Source organism: Delphinus delphis, chromosome 3, assembly GCF_949987515.2.
Source record: "Delphinus delphis chromosome 3, mDelDel1.2, whole genome shotgun sequence".
In the NCBI taxonomy this organism is placed as follows: Eukaryota; Metazoa; Chordata; class Mammalia; order Artiodactyla; family Delphinidae; genus Delphinus; species Delphinus delphis.
The window spans coordinates 6,346,937-6,364,753 of record NC_082685.1 but is presented as its reverse complement, the minus strand read 5'-3'; the positions used below and the strand labels follow the sequence as shown (position 1 = coordinate 6,364,753).

Below are 17,817 nucleotides of genomic sequence, written 5' to 3'. Positions count from 1 at the left end.
AACTGCAAAGGTGATATGTGGAGGCTGCGAGGAATCCGGGTCTCCTCTCCAGCCTGTTTCCTTGAAGTGGCCACTGTCACCACTGTAAGTCACCTTCCAGAAACAACATCATCTTCTGTGTGTATGTGTTTGAGTGAGTGGGGGGGAGGGGGAGGGAGAGAGAGAGAGAGATGCAATTTCAAACTGAATATCTGTGGACCCTGCTGTGCTGGTACCCACAGCTCTGCCGAGTTCTTCGCGCTGTCTGCTTAGCGAGCCCCTCAGCTTAGACCAGCCATCATGGACCTGCCCTCCCCGGCTGAGGGCCACCGTCACTCCTGCGGGCTGCCTCAGTGGCCCTCCCTGAACACTTGTTTACTAGGCGGGTAGGCTCGATCCTGGCAGTGGGATTTCAGGCGTTGCTTCCCTCGCTGTGTCTCCCGGGCGGTCTGCGATTCTCTCCTGCCGCCTGGAAGCCCCGTTCTGGTCGGCCTGGGCTGGGGACCCGCGGGCCAGGCCGGAGGAGCTGAGTGCACAGAAGCGCGGGGTCTGCACACGCCCGAGGCTGTGGTGTGCCGACCCGGTGTCCGGCCTTTATTGGTTCCGTGTAGCATTGGCAGTTGATTAAATGCCGCAAAACCTCAGTTTCCTTGCCCGAGGGGCAGTGAGAGCAGTGACTAACTCTCAGAGCTTTTGCAGGATGAAATAAGGCGCTGAGTAAAACCTACCGCCTGGCGCCTGACCCCAGGGAGGGCTGGCAGGGCTGCTGGCGGCAGGGCGGCGGCAGGGGCGGGGGGATGGGGGAGACGTAAACCTGCGGCCACGGAGGATCTTGGGGACAGTGGGAGGGTGGCCGCGGGCCTGCCTGCACCCTTGTTCCCAGTACCAGGATACAGGCAGCCCACGTAGGTAGTCAGTAGATGCTCGAATGCGGAGCTGTGGGGAAGGCTGGGGGTGCTAGGAGTGTATATTTAAACTTTTAAATATAGAAAACCAAGAAACAGATGCAGAAGTAGAGAGGGCAGCAGAGCAAACCACCACATAGCGCCCACCACCCAGCTTCAGCACTTACTCACCTGCAGGCGGTGCTGTTCTCATCTCTGCTCCCAGCATGTCTTTTTTTTTCTTTTTCTTTCTTTTTAACATCTTTATTGGAGCATCGTTGTGTGTTAGTTTCTGCTATATAACCCAGCATGTCTTGAATCAGGTGCTAGGCATCCTATTTTTTTCTACTCTGTAAATGTTTCAGCCCGTGTCTATAAAAGATAAGACTCTTGGGCTTCCCTGGTGGCGCAGTGGTTGAGAGTCCGCCTGCCGATGCAGGGGACACGGGTTCGTGCCCCGGTCTGGGAAGATCCCGCATGCCGCGGAGCGGCTGGGCCTGTGAGCCATGGCCGCTGGGCCTGCGCGTCCGGAGCCTGTGCTCCGCAACGGGAGAGGCCACAACAGTGAGAGGCCCGCATACCGCAAAAAAAAAAAAAAAAAAAAGATAAGACTCTTTAAAAACAAAACAAAACAAACAAACCTAAAACAGTATTATCAAATCTAGAAATTAATAAATCAGTAATTCTTTAATATTGTCAAATATCCAATAATATCAGAGTTTCCCTGTCTCACGTATATATATTTTAAATAATTCGTTCACATCAGGATTCAAATAAAGTCAGTACGTTGCTACTGATTGCTGTGTCTCTTAAGCGTCTTTAAATCTTTCTCTCTCCCTTTCTCTCCCTTGCAAAGCACTTTCAGACGCTGTATTGTGGTCCCATAGGGATGTTGCTGACTACAGCCCTGTAAACCGCCAGTTAGGTCTAGAGCCATGGTCAGATTCAGGTTTACCTGGTTGTCCTTTAAGCTCAGCATATGCGAACCCCGGGGCCTCTCACAGGGAACGTGGAACAGGCCCGAGGGACCAGGGAGGGCAGAGGATACAGCCCCAGGGTCCTCAGGAACCAGGGGTCCTCCTCGGCTAGTGAGGCTGCGGGAGCCTTCCATTTGACCTGGAGGTCCTCTGGGCCAGCCCTGCCAGCTGCAGCAGAGGGGGGCCCTGGAGATGGCCCCGGGGGTGGGTTCTGAGGTGGTGGACGGGGCCCAGTGCAGAACTTCAGTCAGCCGGCCCAGGGCTGGGGGCTGCTGGCCCGGACAGGCCCCGTGGCCCGCACTCCCCATGCAGTGGACAGATGTGTGTGCTGCCGGCTTTGGGCGCTGACACCAGTTTGGCCAGTTCCTCCGCATCTTAGTTTGCTGAGGCTAGAGAGGGATGCTGGCCAGTGGCCAGTGGCCCAGGGCCTGGCCTGAGAACCCCTGAGGCCTGCCTCGGGATCCCGAGGGTCCAGGGGTCCCACTGGAATGACTAAGTATGTTAGTTACTCTTGGGATTGCTACCCTGCACACCTTGAACTTGGCCACCCCTCACCTAGTGTGCTGCTGGCTCTTGGGGTGCCGTAGTGCTGCCTGCCTCTTGGCTTTCTCAGGAGGCTGGTTTCCTGGGGGCTGGGCAGGAAGTGGTCCGCCACCCTCTTGGAAGTTCCTAAGCCTCTCAGGCCCCAGGTCTTGTCCCGAGGGAGCTCTGATCATCAGTGTGCGCTGGGGCACATGCTGGGTGCTGGGGGAGGCCCCTGCCCAGCCCACATGCCACTCCCTGGCTCTGCTCCTCACCGCTCACCTGGGCATCCCAGAGAACTCCTCCTGGGCGCTGTCTCGGGCCAGCGCGTTGCCCTGTTTGGTTTGTGTGGGTGTGAGAAATGCTCCAAGAGCCAGGGGTTCCAGAGGATACCGCCTGCCTGGAGGGCGTCCTGGCTCCCTGCTGACCGGCCTCTTGGCACTGGGTGTGTGCTCTGCCTCTGGTTCAGTTTATTCATCTGTGAAATGGGGACAGTAAGAGCACCTGTGCTTGGAAGAGTGCCTGGCCTCAGGGACACTCCACGGAGTTACGTTACAGGGCAGTGGGAGTCATGGCAGCATCGCTGCTGCCCTGAGGGCTTCAGGACACTGGAGACCCTCCTCAGCCCTGGTCGTGCTGTGGGCACATGGCGGGCACCCGTGAAGTTTCTGTAGGACAGACGAGTACATGGGTACATTCAGCATACATGGGTGCTTGCTCAGCGCTGCCCCATAGGAAAAGAAGGGGTCCCTTTGTCCAGAAGCGTGGTGGACAGAAAACAGACATGCATCCTGTGGACCGTGACAAAGGCTGTGATTGGGGACGATGGTCAGAGGAGGCCCTCGGAGGGAAGCCATTGGCGGGCTTTAAAGGAGTGGGTTGGGGATGAGCCAGGAGCCGGTTCAAACTCCATGGGTTGAGAGGAGGCCGCAGCAGAAGCAGCTGGGTGGTAGGGGCAGCGAGTGGTCCAGAGGAGACGAGGAGGGGCTGGCTGAGGGGCCAGGGACTGGGGGAGTGGCTGGACCAGCCTTGCAGCTGCACCACCAGGCTGCAGCTGGTGGGGGGTGGGGTGGGTGACACCCAGAGAGGGCAGAGGCAAGAGGAAGTCCTGGTTCTGAGCCTCGGGCGCCCAAGTTTGGCAGCGGGGGTCCCATGTATGGGCTGCATCTCCACGTGCCCTCGTCAAGCCTCTGCTTCTTCCTGGTGAAAACAGTGGTTTCCGTCTCTTGATGGCGCAGAGCTGAGCCCTGTGGCTGTAGCTCATCCTCCCACCTTTACAGGTAAGGAAGCCGAGGCTCAGGAGGGCAGGCCTTGTGCAGGGAGAGACGAGCCTCAGGCCCAGCCTGACCCTGTGCCCTGCAAGGGGGACAGCCAGCTGTCTGCTGACCTCCCCTTGCTGACACACAGGTGCCCTCAGCCGAGTTCCTCCTCCTAGCCTGTAGCCTCACTGCCCTATGTCCACTTGGAAGGTGACCGGGGAAAGTTGGAAGCACCTGCAGGAGTGGACAGGGTGATGGGATGGGCCCCTGGGAGCTGTCTGTGGCCTGCCGCCTCCTGCCTGCGTCATCTTGGAGCAGATCCCAGGCATCATCATTTCACGTGTCAGCGCTTCAGACTGTGGCTCTAAAAGATAAGGGCTGCTTCTTATTTTTTTCTTTCTTTTTTTAAAAAAATCAATTAATTTACTTTTGGCTACGTTGGGTCCTCGTTGCTGCGCACGGGCTTTCTCTAGTTGCTGTGAGCGGGGGCTGCTCTTCATTGCGGTGGCTTCTCTTGTTGCAGAGCGCAGGCTCTAGGCGGACGGGCTTCAGTAGTTGTGGCTCGCGGGCTCAGTAGTTGCGGCTTGCGGGCTCTAGAGCGCAGGCTCAGTAGTTGCAGCACACAGGCTTAGCTGCTCAGTGGCATGTGGGATCTTCCTGGACCAGGGCTCGAACCCGTATCCCCTGCATTGGCAGGTGGATTCTTAACCACTACGCCACCAAGGAAGTCCCAGGGCTGCTTTCTAGTAGTGTAACAGTACCAGTGTCACGCCTGCAAATTATCGATTTTTTAATCCCCAGCCTAAAGATCTTTCCTGTCTGAATCAGGATCTTGGCTGGACCCGCACATTGTCATTCAGGCGGTTGTCTCCTAAGTCTCTTTGAATCTATAGATTCTCCTTCTACCTTCTTTTTCTTTTTTTTTTTTTTGTTTTGTTTCTTTGCACTTTATTTGTTGGAGAAGCTGCGTCATTTGTCCCGTAGAGTTTGGTACCGTCTGCCTTGTTGCTGCTTTCGTCCCCGTGGTGTCTGCATTTAGCACAGTCTCCTGATCTGTGTCTTCCCTGACAACGTGCACTTGAATCTGGAGGTGAGGTCTTCCCGGGAAGGGGGTCCGTGCTGGTGAGGTTGGCAGGGTTAACAGACAGCGCCTGGGTGACCGACCTGTCAGGAGTCACAGATGGGTGGTAATCTTGTTCCTTCTTCATGTAGTAGCCGGGATACGTTTGTGCCATTTACCCCTCTTATCGTCTGTGTGTTTACCTAGTGGGAAAGCGGGACAAATGCTCGCTTCCACCCGCCTCCTTTGTTTGCCAGTTTCAGGCCCTGCTCCCAGTCTCGGCAGACGTTCTGCCGGCCAGAGGCTGTTTATTCCCCAGCACACGAATCTGTGCTCTCTCTTCCCCAGCCTCAACCCCCGTAGAGCCCTCTGCCCCCAGGATGAGGCTCACCCTCTCAGTGGCGGCCAGGGCCCTTCTCTCTGGGTCCCCTGCTGCCACTGCTGTCCACCCTCCCCTCCAGCTGCAGCCACGTGGGCTCTCGGGGTCCCAGAGAGGACACTGTGGCCTGTGGTGCTTCTGTGCACCCTCTAGCTGCTCTCCAAGCCTGTCACAGCCTCCATGGGCCCTTCCTGGCCCCTCCCCGCCCCCACTGTTGGGTCAGGCCCCTCTCCAGCAGTGGTCACATTTCATTCTTTTGGCGAATATGGAGCGCCTCCCCAGGGCCAGCACCTGGGGAGGGGGGTGCAGGACAGGAGTCCCCACAGCTGCTGCCTCCAGGGGTTCCCAGCTTGGTGGGGACACACACCCAGTGTGACAAATGCCTCCATATGGGTGGACACAGAGGAGGGGCACTGGCTGCATGGAGGGGCGTAACAGTGGTTACCAGGGGCTGCTTTCTCTTCCTTAACAAGAAGTGGGAGGCAGCAGCTCTGTGGCACTAGGGCTGCCCGCCTGGGGTGCTCTCGGCTTCCCTCCACACTTGTGCCGTGGCTGATGCCGGCCTGCAGGTGTACCGTGTACTGTCTCACAGTTAGGCAGGAAGAAGAGAAATGCTGAGACTTTCTTGCACTTTTTTGATTTGGAAAGGAAAGCCCTCCCTAGGCTGACCTCCCTTATCTCATCGCCTCAAACTAGGTCACTGTCCACCTTGGACAAGGGGACTGATTTCCAAGTCTCGTGCAGATGGGCGAGGTAGAAACCTATTCTTCCTGGGGCCAGGGGCCGGGGGAGGGGCCGGGTCGGTGTCGGTGGCGTCAGGTTGGCTTGAGAAGGCCTGGCAGCTCCTGGAGGGCAGGGTCTGCGGCTCCATCGCGTGACAGATGCACCTTCTACCTTTGTGGCCTGGATGGGGGGACAGAGTCGTCTAAGTGCAACTGCAGGACCTCACTCCTGTCCCCTTTGTTCAGAAGCGGGCGTGTGGCCAGCCAGGCTGCTGCTCCCTGCATCACCAGCTCACCACGCGCCATCTGCCCAGGGATGGCGGGGCAGCCGGGGCCCTGGTGCACCACCGCAGGAGGAAGGGGCAAAGAGAAGCCAGCCCGGGAAGTGCCAGCGAGAGGGCTCAGCTGCCCTGCCCCTCCTTCCTGAGCCCTGCCGAACCTGCCCTCCTTCCTCACCTCCTGTGCACTGCTGAGAGGCTGCCACTGGCTCCCTGTACTCCTAGTTTTCTCTCTCCCACGGATAGCACTTTAAAAAATTGGGGTGTAATTCACATACCAGGAAATTCACCCTTTTTAAAGCACACGAATTTGGTGGTTTTAGCGTGTTCACAGTGTCGTGCAGTCATCACAGTTTTCTAGTTCCCAGGACGGTCTCATCATTCCAGAAGGAAACTTCATCCCTATTTGCAGTTAGTTTCCACGTTCCCCTCCCCCAGCCCCTGGCAACCATGAAGCCACTCTGTCTCTGGATATGCCTGTTCTGGACGCTTCGTGTAAATGGAATCACACACTGCACGGCCTTTTGTGTCTGGCTTCTCTCACTGAGCATCGTGTTTTTGAGGTTCATCCACGTGGTAACGTGTCAGTGCTTCATTCCTTTTTGTGGCTGGATACCATTCTGTTACATGGATGGACCACAATATGTTTATCCATTCACCTGTTGATGGACACTTGGGTTTGTTTCTGCTTTTTGACTATTGTGAGTGATGCTGCTGTGGATATAGGCGTACAAGTTTCTTGGTTTTTTTTGCTTTTTTTTTTTTGCGTTACGCGGGCCTCTCACTGCTGTGGCCTCTCCCGTTGCGGAGCACAGGCTCCGGACGTGCAGGCTCAGCGGCCATGGCTCACGGGCCCAGCCGCTCCGCGGCATGTGGGATCTTCCCGGACCGGGGCACGAACCCGTGTCCCCTGCATCGGCAGGCGGACTCTCAACCACTGCGCCACCAGGGAAGCCCAGGCGTACAAGTTTTTATGTGAATGTGTATTTTCATTTCTTTGGGGTATACATCTAGGGGGGATATGTGGGTCATGCAGTTACTCTGTATTCAGCATTCTGAGGAACTTTCATACACTTTTCCAGAGGGACCACCATTTTACCTTCCTGCTAGCAGTGCACCAGGATTCTGGTTTCTCCACATCCTTGCCAAGGCTTGTTATTTTCCTTTTTTAAAATAATTGCCGTCCTAGTGGGTGTGAGGCAGTATTTTGTGGTTTTGATTTGTACTTCCCTAGCGGTTAATGGTGTTGAGCATCTTTTCGTGGGCTTATTGGCCGCCTGTATGTCTTTGGAGAAATTTCCCTTCCAGGAAAGGGGCCGGGGGTTGAGGCTGCAGGATCCTGGTCCTAGAGCCTGGGGTCCGGTCTCAGCATTGTCGCTGAGCAGCTGTGTGTCTTGGAGCGTCGTCCTCCCCGTCCATGGGCCGAGCACTGAGGGTTGAGGGGGATTGTGTGTGCGGGACTCCGCACACCATCGGCAGGACTGCTTCATTAACCAGCTGAGAATATCATCCTGATGATCTTTATTTCTGTCGTGGTGCCTGCTTTGCCGCTCCGCAAATAGTAAGTTGATTTATTTTGCATGAGCGGAGCGATGGGGAGGCACACACACACACAGAGAAGCAGATGAGGGTCCGAGGGGACGGGGGGCAGGCCCGGCGGCAAGGAGTGCCTCCGCCTGGTCCGCGGCTGCCCTGCAGCCTCCTGCCCAGCCCTCTGAGTAGACTTCCTTTTGTTTTCTCTGTTTAAGGAGGAGCCAAGGAAGGTTTGCTTCACCTACGACCTGTTCCTGAACCTGGAGGGCAACCCGCCCGTCAACCACCTGCGCTGTGAGAAGCTCACCTTCAACAACCCCACCGTGGAGTTCCGGTACAAGCTGCTGATGGCCGGCGGGGTGAGTGTGCCGCTCCACGTGCCCCAACATGGCCCCCAGCGCTGGGCGGCCCTGGTGCTGGGGGCACCCGGGGCTCTCCAGCGTGTGGTTGGGCACCCAAGACCCAGAGGGGCAGGTTGCACGGGTGGCGCCCAGCAGCTTTGGATGGGACCGAGGCGCCCTGAGTCTGCGCTAGGGTGTTGTCCGCTGCGAGTGACTAACTAGTCTCTAGTTACCCTGTAGCTTCTTGTTGGCTGTGGGCAATTAGCACTGTCCTCCATGGAGGTGGGGCGGGGTGGGGGGAGGGGGCAGGCATGGGCGCGAGGCCAATCTGTCAGCTTGGAGCCGGAGCCAGTTTTAACCAGATCAGCAAGGCCTCGCGGGGGCGTGTCATGGGGGGTGGGGGGAGCAGCCCCGGCTCTGTAGGGGCTCCCTGCTGATGCGCGCTCCTGGCGGTTTTGTCCTGGTGACACAGGCTCTCAGAACTTAGGTCTCCGTAGCAAGTTGTGTGGCCAGTGATCCCCCTGCACGTGGCAAGGCCTTTGGAGAGCTGGGTCGGGTGCTCGGTCGTGGAGGAGGACTGGACTGCGCCGAGGGCGGTGGACTGAGCACACGGACATCCCGAGCCTGGGATGGGGGAGTCGGGCTGGGGGCGCGAGAGCCTGTGTGTGCGCACGTGTGTGTCGTCGAGGCAGGCGCACCTCCCCAGTGCGTGCAGGGCGCTTGGCTTGGGTTTCTTTGGCTCTGGGGAGCAGTCCCTTCCTGTTCACTTAATTCAGTTGGGTCTTTCTATAAACTTTTTTAATAATATGAAAGCAATCACGTATTCATCGCAGAATACGTGATTAAGTTACGCTGTATTCCTAGCAAAAGATTAGCGTGCGATTCTAATCTAGCACATGATGGCTGACGGAGTCCAGTCACAGAGCCGGGAGGTGCAGCGTCAGCTTACACAGATGTTGGCCCTGAGTTTGCTGGGTTCAGCGGTCCTCCCCCAGCTCTGCTTCTCTACCTTATTTTCGCTGCCAAATATTTTCCAAAGTATTTCCCGAGGTGTTCCCGGGTGTTCCCCCAAAGCTTTCACGGTCACCTCTCTTTGGGAGACAGACACACAGAGCGTCCACGGGCCTCTCAGAGTCCCAGGACCCAGGCACCGAGACCTTGGCTCCCCACGTAAAGTTTTTTTTTTTTAACCTTTAGAGTCACATGGGAAAACTGGTTGTATCATTTATAGTCATTTATTTTATTTTTTAAAAACTAAAACGTTTTGAAATTTAAAAAAAAAAAAGATGTTTTCTTTGCTCTGAGGAGATGCAGGTTCAGTGAGCATCATCTAAACACATAAAACTGGAGGGCAGGGAGGAGGAGGTGCGCAGGGGCGGGGGAGGGAGGTGGGGAGGGCAGGCGCGGCCTGCAGTTTGGGAGGGAGGGAGGGAGGCCCGCGAGCTGCCACCCTGTGGTCTCTGCTGGCTGCTGTTCTGGCCCTTTGGGGCTGCCTGGAGAGCCGGTTGGCTGGTCAGGAACTTTGTCGCCCTTTGGGGCTGCGGGCTTCACGCCCCAGGCTGATGGCAGGGCAGTGCTTTCTGGTCCTAGGAGCTGCCCGAGACCTTTATGGGACGGTGGCTCCCGAGCCCTGAGTCCTGGTCCCTGTTTGCCATTCTGGGGCTCTGGGTCCCAGTGGCGCTGCCTTTGCCATCCCGTGGCGGATGGGCCCGGAGCCTGCCTGCATTGACATTGATGTCGGCGCTGGAAGCGCAGGAGGCCAGCGCAGGAGGAGCGGGCCGTCGGTGAGCCCACGAGGACTGCTTTCTGTGCGGCCCCTTCTCCCGGGGTTGCCTGAGCCCTGTCGCTCCTCGCGTGAGGCTCAGACACCATCAGCGGTGACCTGAGCTGCTTCCCGCTGTGCCAGGCGGTTGCCCGGCCCCTCAGCTTGTGTCTCATCCTTTGCCCCGTCGGCAGTTGAGCTGCGCAGAGGTAGAGGCTCCTTCAGAGGCCAGGGGTGAGACGGGTCCCCGTGGAGCCATGTGCCCCAAAGGGCTGTCACAGACAGGCAGCGACACGGGAGGCCTCCACGCGTTGTCCTGGGATAGGGTTGGTTGGGGACCTTCATTTGAAGGGAGAGAAGTTGCAGCGAAAGTAGAAGAAAAAGGTCTGTGGGTGGACGCACTAAGGCATCCCGTGGCCCCGCCGTTCTCCTGGGCTGTGCTCTCCGTTGCTTCCCTGTGGCCTGGAGTGTGCGGGTCGCCAACAGCGTGATCCCGGGCCTGGTGGGGCAGGCGGCTTCTGGGTGTCTGGTTCAGAGCGTGGTGGTCGGACAGGCTCCCGTGAGCAGCACCGCCTCGGGCTCCGCTGCAGGGCTTGGAGGGCAAGGGGCTCCACCGCCCTCCTTTCAACCCGGCGTCCCCGCAGCCAGGCGTGACCTTGGCCCCCCCCAGGTGAAACGCTGGTTCCTCGGGGAATCCCATGCTTTTAGGGTTACTCGTGGGGCTGTTCTACCAGGCTAAATGCTTGCTTCTTTCTGTGTGTGTGCGCTTTATTCTTTTGTTCTGTCTCATCAGCGTCTGGAAGGCTCCCTCTGAGCGCTGACTGCTACTAGGGTCAATTTGCGGTGTCAGTATTTCGAGGACTTGCCCGCCGCCTTCTCCCCCTTCAGCCGGGGCCTCGGGAGCCTGGCTGGAGCCGGGCAGGTGTTTCCCCGTGCACCTCCTAGCAGGACCCTGGACCCTCCCTCCTCTGGGCCCTCCCCCCAACCCCCCGCGCCCACCCCACGCAGCTCTCCTCTGGCCTGGCCGCACTCTCCCTGTCTGTCCACCCCGCCCGCCTCACGGTGGAGGAGGACATCGGGCACACACATCCCGCAGAGGTTGCCCCCTCCGCCGCAGCTGCCTGCTCTGGGTGTCCGGCCGGCTTCCCGCCCATGCCAACCGTGCTTCTGGTCTGTCTGCACCGCCGCGTGTGGGGCAGCTTTGGCCACAGCTCCGCGTCTTCTCGGCCGGCCCGGCCCACCGCGCCCAGCCATCCTGGGACCCGGCTTCTCTTCGCTCTCTGCCCGGCCCCGCTTGGCTCCAGCGCTCGGCACTCGGCCCCTCCCGGAGGGAAGCTCCGCAGGCCGGCTTCCTCTTGCCGATCGAATTTCCAGCCTGCCTCCTTGCTCGTTGATAACATCTGTCTCTTCTTTATCACTAGGTGATGGTAATGCCCGAAGGAGCAGAAACGGTGTCCAGGCCCAGCCCCGACTACCCCATGTTACCCACAATTCCACTCTCTGCCTTCTCTGACCCCAAGAAGACCAAACCGTCCCACGGCTCCAAGGTTAGTGAGGCGGAAGGCCCAGTCATGTGGGAGCGCTGGGGCCCAGTGGCGGGGCCTGGGCTCAGGGCGCCCCTCCGCAGAGCTGGACCTTCCGTCCCCGGACTCGCTCCCTTGGCATCCTCTCTCGGAGCACATCTCTGTGCTCCGCCCGGCTGCTCTGCCCCTTCATCAGGAGGCTTGCCCTCCTGAACTGCTCAGACAGCCAAATGATCGCAGGTTCTTCCCCCTTTCCTCTTGAGGCCAGAGAGCCTGCCCCGTTCTCCCATCCACCGAGTCTGAGGGCCTAGGGCCACTCGGACAGAACCCCAAGAGGCTGGCGTGGCTGGGGGCCGTGGACAGAGCGTGTCCACCGCTGCCTCCTGGGCGTTACTGGCACTTCCCATCCGTAGGGGCTGGCGCTCCCTCCCGCGGCTGCTCCAGGCTCCGCTTCCTTCTTTGGCAGCAGCTCTGGGCAGAGAGAGCTCGCCTGGGGGAAGGGCCGGGTGGAACCATGTGGCGGAGCCAGCTGTTTCGCCTCAAGAAGAAACGTTTCCTCGTCTTCTCTCGGCCAGCCAGGCAGGTGGCACTCTGCCCTCCCGACACCTCTCTCTCTCAGCTGTCCCGGAGTAGCCTCCGGAGCCCTCGGGCTGGTCCCGCAGTGGACCTGGAAGCTTGTGGGCATGTGTCCTACGCTGCAGCCACCTACACAGCTGTGTCCCCGAGGCCAAGCTCTGCCTGGCTCTCAGGGCAGCTGCTAGTCGTTCGCCACCAACCCTGCAAGTGTATCCATTTCTCATCTTGGCAGTTTTCTTGCTTCACTCCCTATCGGGTGTCGGGGGCCTGGTTGAGGTGGACAGGTTGAACTCTTGGGCCATCTTACAGCCTTATGCTCATCAGCAACCTTGGAGGAGGGCCACGTCAGCCAGGCAAGGTCTTTCTGGCACTTTCCACAAGGCCACTAGGTCTCTGAAATCCTCAGATCTGTCTGACTTAAGCCCTCTGGACGCGTGAGGCCAGAGTCTTCAAGTACAGAGTGCGGCTCCAGGGTCTTCCCCTCACAGGACTCCTAGGTCTTTCCCTGAACCTCACGGGACTTGAAGAAAAATTCTTGCTAACGATCTTGGCAGCTTCTCCGAGCCACCCACGGTTTTTCGAAAGTCGGTGCAAAATAGGAAGAGTGGGAACTGCCATCTCTTCTGTACCTGTTGCTTGCAAGTCACCTGAGAAGTGCCCCCTCCCAGGTGGTGAGGACACTCCAGTGCCCGACAGAGCTACGTCTGCTGGGGGTGCTGGTGGCATCTCTTGCTGAGGTCTTTGAAACCCCTGGGACCCCCCCAAGCCAGTGGGTGTATCTGCGAGGCTTGGGCGGCCTGCAGGTAGGGTCCTTCCTCTTCACCCCTCCCGGTCCAGCATCTTTCTGCAGCCCCTGAACGCTGTGACATAGGGGGTCCCTGCGAAGGTTTCTGCTGATGGCTCTCTGACAGACCCCCTCTGCCCATTGTCACAGTCCTGCCTCTGAGTCATCGGCCTCTTCTTCCAGCTGAGGAAGCACCGGCTCTTTCCCCCAGACGGATTCTCCACTGCCTGGACCTGCAGAGGCTGACTGGCTGGACCGCATGCTCCAGGCAGAAGGGCCAGGAGGGAGGGGCGTGGTCCTTGTAGGGCCTTGGGGCCGCTGGAGAGTCTGGCTGTTGCAGCCCCAGGTGGATTGGTCCCTGTGGTTCTGTTTCTTCCCACAGACCCCCGGAGGGTAGCTTGGCAGGCAGGAAGTGGAGCCTCCTAGGAGAGGACCGGGACCCCCTGAAGGCTCACTGTGCAGGTGGCTGTTCCCTTTGGTCCCGCCGCCCCCTGGACTCGTGCGCCTATAGCTTCAGGGCGCCCTGCCTCTCCTTGTCTGATGTCAGCCAGTCGGCCTGGTGGGCTTTTCTCTAACACTTGGTTCTTAATCATTTTGGGTCCTCGACAGCTTTGAGAACATGACTGCAGTGGAGCTTTGCCCCAGGAACGTCTACATTATGCTACAGACGTAGTGTGTGACTTCAGAGGGCCTGTGCTCTTGGGTGCCCGTACAGCGCTCCGGGTGAAGAGCCGCCGCTCCGAGGCCCCTGCTAGTTGGGCAGGCCCTGGACAGCGGGGAGGCTCTGCCGCTCCGGGCAGGGGGCCGTCGGCAGTCGTGCCCATCAGGGGTGCTCCGCTGCACCTCTCGGGGCTGGGACTGTGCGGCCCAGGCGGGCTCATGGGCGCTGCAGGAAGAGGCCAGGATGGTGTGGGAGGTCTCTGCTTCTTGCCTCCCTCCTTGGGGGGACAGCGTGCTGGAGAGTGGAGCCCCCAGAGACTGGCCCCATTCCACACAGCAGCCTCCCAGGGGTGCCCCTTTACACAGGCTTCTAAAGGGGTGCTCGTGGTGTGAGCACCCCTTCCTGCTGCCGTGGTGACGTGATGGCCGGGGCCAGGGCACAGGGCCGACTTCTCTCCAGGGAGGTGGCAGGAGCCCATGGCCACATGGGGCTGGCCCTGAACCTTTGGCACTGGTGTGGGTAGTGGATCCGCAAGAAAACGGGGACTCCAGTAGGTCAGAGGTGGTTCTAGGCTGTGCCGTCTTTCCCTGTGGCTCTTTGCTGGGAGGCTTCTGTCGCTGGACCCTTGGAGACTGTGAGCGCAGGAAGCAGAGGCCCAGCTGCTGGGTGTTCACCTGGCTCGCCCGTCCCTTCAGCACTTGGGGTGAGCTGGTAGAGGGAGGCTGCTTTGGGGGCCCCGCCCAGGTGGGCCCCTGTGGTCTAGCTGCTGGTGGTGCCCAGCCGTGCACCTGTCCCACAGAGTTGGGGGCAGAATCCTGGCAGCGGACGGCAGCGGGCACCTGTCCCGCAGCCCTGGCTGTGCGGCGAGGTGGTGATGCGGTGTACACGGTGTTGGCGAGGAGCAGGCCCGCCAAGGTGTCAGACGGGGCTCCTGCCTGGGGGCGGGGTGACTGTGCACTCGCTGTCCGCCCTCTCCGCCCTGCCCACCCTGCACTGTCGCCTGGTGAGGTAGGTGGTCTTGCTCCTGCTCAGAGGGAGCGCAGGCGTGCAGGCTTGGAGGCCACCAGCCCGCCTTCCCGGCGGCCCGGTGCAGGGCCGCTCACTGCCTCTGTTGCCGGTGGGAGCCCCCCTGACCTGGCTCATCAATGCCAGAGTCCAGGCTCCACCCTCAACCCTCGGTTTCCGAGGCGGAGGTTGAGGCATTGCACATGGTTTAGAAAAGCTGCCTAGGCGGCTTGGGTTCCGGGATACGTCTAGGAGCCGTTAGTCATGCACAGTGCCTGGGAACCTGGCAGGCGCTCAGTTAATGCTCAATGTGGAGATTAAAGGGCGATCAAAGAGCTGCGGTGCTGGCATGAATTGGGGCCGGGCCGGAGCCGGGCCTTACAGGCAGGGTGGGGGCGACCTGGGGAGGCACCTGGCTCTGGTGGGGACAGAGGAGAGGCCCCGCCTGCTGGCGCCCCCAGCCCCCGCGCCGCAGCAGCCCCGCGGGAAGCTGCAAGGCGCTGGAGCGGGAGTGGGTCGGTGTGGCTTGCCTGTCTGTATCTGACTCACCGTGTACTCTTCTTGAATCCCTCAGGGGAGTCTTAGCCTGCAGCCGCCTGGGACCTGCTGACACTTCCTAGTAGTTTAAAGGGACAGCTCCATTTAAAACTCTCACCTGCTGCCTTACTTTTTCGCTTTATGGAAGATTTTCTCTAGCTGAGTCTGAATCAGGTGGATTATACTTTGTAGGGGTCGTGGGAGGCGGAGCAGGGCGGCCCCGAGATGCCATTTGACTGTGTCCCCCTCCTGCCCGGCATTGCAGGACGCCAGCAGGGAGAGCGGCAAGGCCTGCAAGGCCCACAAGACGACCAAGGAGCACCGGGAGCGGCCGCGCAAGGACTCAGAGAGCAGGGGCGCCTGCAAGGAGCCGGAGCGCGAGCAGGCCAGGAGCGCCAAGGACGCCGCGCGGAAGCTGGGCGAGGGCCGGCCGCCCAAGGAGGACAAGGCCCCGCCGCCCAAGGCCGCATTCAAGGAGCCCAAGATGGCCCTGAAGGAGACCAAACTGGAGAGCATGTCCCCCAAAGGCGGGCCCCCGCCGCCGCCCCCGCCCAAGTCTTCCAGCAAGCGGCCGGCCGCCGCCGACTCACCCAAGCCCAGCGCCAAAAAGCAGAAGAAGAGCAGCTCCAAGGGGTCCAGGAGCGCCCCGAGCACCTCACCCCGCACCTCATCTTCCTCCTTCTCGGACAAAAAGCCGGCCAAGGACAAGGGCGGTGCCAAAGCGGAGAAGGTCAAGCCTGAGAACGAGCCCAGGGAGATCAAAAAGCCTCCGGAGGCGGAGGAGTCCAACTCGGAGGACGAGGCCTCCTTCAAGACCGAGGTGAGGTGGCTCCTTCCCCCGCCCTTCTCCCCTTCCCACACCCCACCCTCATCCTCTCTCTGCAGGCTCTGAGCCGCCCAGAGGTTACAAGGAGGCTGGGCGCCCACTTGCTCCATGTAGCTTTGGGCAGCCTCTGCCTTGCCAGACCTCAGTTTCCCCTTACGTTGGGGGTGACGAAACCGCCTCGCAAGATCTGTGTGGACGGTGCTTGGGATGAAGGGTCCCAGTTCAGCGTGATACTGGTACCTGCGTTCACAGCTCTTCTCGGGCTGCCCCCTGTGTGGGCCGGAGTCTCACTGGCCGCTTTGGGGTCAGAGTGGGCGATTGTGTCTCACCATGGAGTCTTTACCCGGCTGCCGCAGGCTCGGTCAGCCAGGGCACCCCCTCCCTCCACTCGTGATGTGGTGTCCCTGTGTGTTTTCATCCCACTCTCTGGGTCCGGGAGCCAGAGGTTCTGGGTTTTTCCTGCAGCAGCATTTCCATGCGGCTCTGAATGTCACCATCAGAGACGGCTTGAGTCACAAAGGAGCTAGGGGCCAGATTGTTGACTGGGTAGCCAAACCTCTCTGGGCCTTGGAGGGCTATGTCATTTCTGCATGCTGTTTGGCCTCTGGTACTCAGCGAACAGGGACTTGGAGGGATGGATGGATGGATACATAGTTGGATAGACGGATGGATGAGTGAGCGATTGACCCCCTCACCTGTATCACCAGCCCCAGCCCTCAGTGGCCTTTTTTTAAAAATTAATTATTTATTTACGGCTGCATTGGGTCTTCGTTGCTGTGCGCGGGCTTCTCATTGCGGCGGCTTCTCTTGTTCTGGAGCACGGGCTCTGGGCACGCAGGCTTCAGTAGCTGTGGCTCGAAGACTCTAGAGCGCAGGCTCAGTAGTTGTGGCGCACGGGCTTAGCCGCTCCGCGGCGTGTGGGATCTTCCCGGACCAGGGCTCGAACCTGTGTCCCCTGCATTGGCAGGCGGATTCTTAACCACTGCGCCACCGGGGAAGCCCTCAGTGGCCTTTTGTAGTTCCCAGACTCTTATTCACTCTCAAAGGCAGAAGCTTTGTCTCCAGCATTGCTGCTCAGAGAGCCACTGGGACTTTGCAGGTGGTTCCCAGAGGTGAAGCCAGAGGTGGTTTGTGTCAGTAGCACCGATGTCGTGAGCGTGCGGCTTCCAGGGGCACCTCGTTGGAGGTGGCTGGGGGTGACAGTTTGGCTCATGGGTAACAGTGCATCCCCACAATTAGGGACACACACAGGGCTGGTGATGTCACATGCCCAGCGCTTCTTGCGCCCGGGAGACTGTCTGCCAATGAACCTGAGGATGGCAGGACCCTGGAACGTCTCTCTTACTTGGAGACTCCTGGGAGTCCAGGGCCCTCCCAGCCACCTCTCGGTTGCCGGAGGTTCTTTGGGTGCTTCATAGCGCCCCATCTAGCATCTTTCTCTTCCATCTGCTCAGACCCGGAGCTCTGGTCTGGTGCGCTTCCCTCCTGTCCGCCTCAGGTGCTTCCAGAGAGACCTTCCTGTGCCCAAGGCTGGTGCCCCTGTGTAGGGAAGAGGTGGAGGCCTCCCTGAGCCCTGCCTCCCCGGCTGAATGTTGGCGCCCTGGCCGTGGGTGTCCACCCTGACGTCCTGCTGTGATAGTTGTGAGCACCCGTGCCACTGTGGGCAGCTCCCTCCACCTGCTCCGTGCGGGGGGGTGGGGCTGGCTGGGTGTCCAGTGTCTGTGGCCTTGGCCACCGCGGCCCTGAGGCTGGAATCGCTCAAGGAAGCCCAGGGCTTTCTCCTGGCTGAAGAGGCGCATCCCACGCGCTGAGAGACTTCTGAACGGCGAGTCTGGGCCGTCAGCATGCCCGGGGGATCTCTAGGGCTGCTGGACAGTGACTCACATGTCCTGACCCTGGGACCTGGCGAGGCACACGTGGCCATGGCGAAGGGGGCGAGACGGCCTTCCAGACCCGGGCCTCCCCAGCTGCCCTTGCCTGTCTCCGGCCGTCCCACGCTGGAGGCCGAGTGGGCGCCACTGCCGGAAAGCTCTGACCGCTGCGTGGAGCCCAAGTCTCCTCCTCCCCCTCGGCCCTCAGAGGGGCCAGGCAGCTCCTTGTCTGAGTCCCGGGCCAAGCCCCCCAGCTCCTCTGGCTCTCCTCTGGCTGCTCCTCTGGGGTCTCCTTGGCTGTGGGGTTCCTGACACTCAGTCCCTTTCAGTCACAGGCC

General features: G+C 59.9%; 1 protein-coding gene across 2 annotated transcripts in view; it reads left to right on the top strand.

Moving 5' to 3' along the window:
- Nucleotides 1-17,817, top strand: part of MLLT1 (MLLT1 super elongation complex subunit) — a 64,924-nt gene that overhangs the window by 38,691 nt on the left and 8,416 nt on the right. For both annotated transcript variants that reach the window (XM_060007557.1, XM_060007556.1), the window contains exons 4-6: nt 7,809-7,952; nt 11,118-11,243; nt 15,048-15,602. In XM_060007557.1, coding sequence (XP_059863540.1) covers nt 7,809-7,952; nt 11,118-11,243; nt 15,048-15,602 — 825 coding nt within the window. The remainder of the gene's footprint in view (nt 1-7,808; nt 7,953-11,117; nt 11,244-15,047; nt 15,603-17,817) is intronic.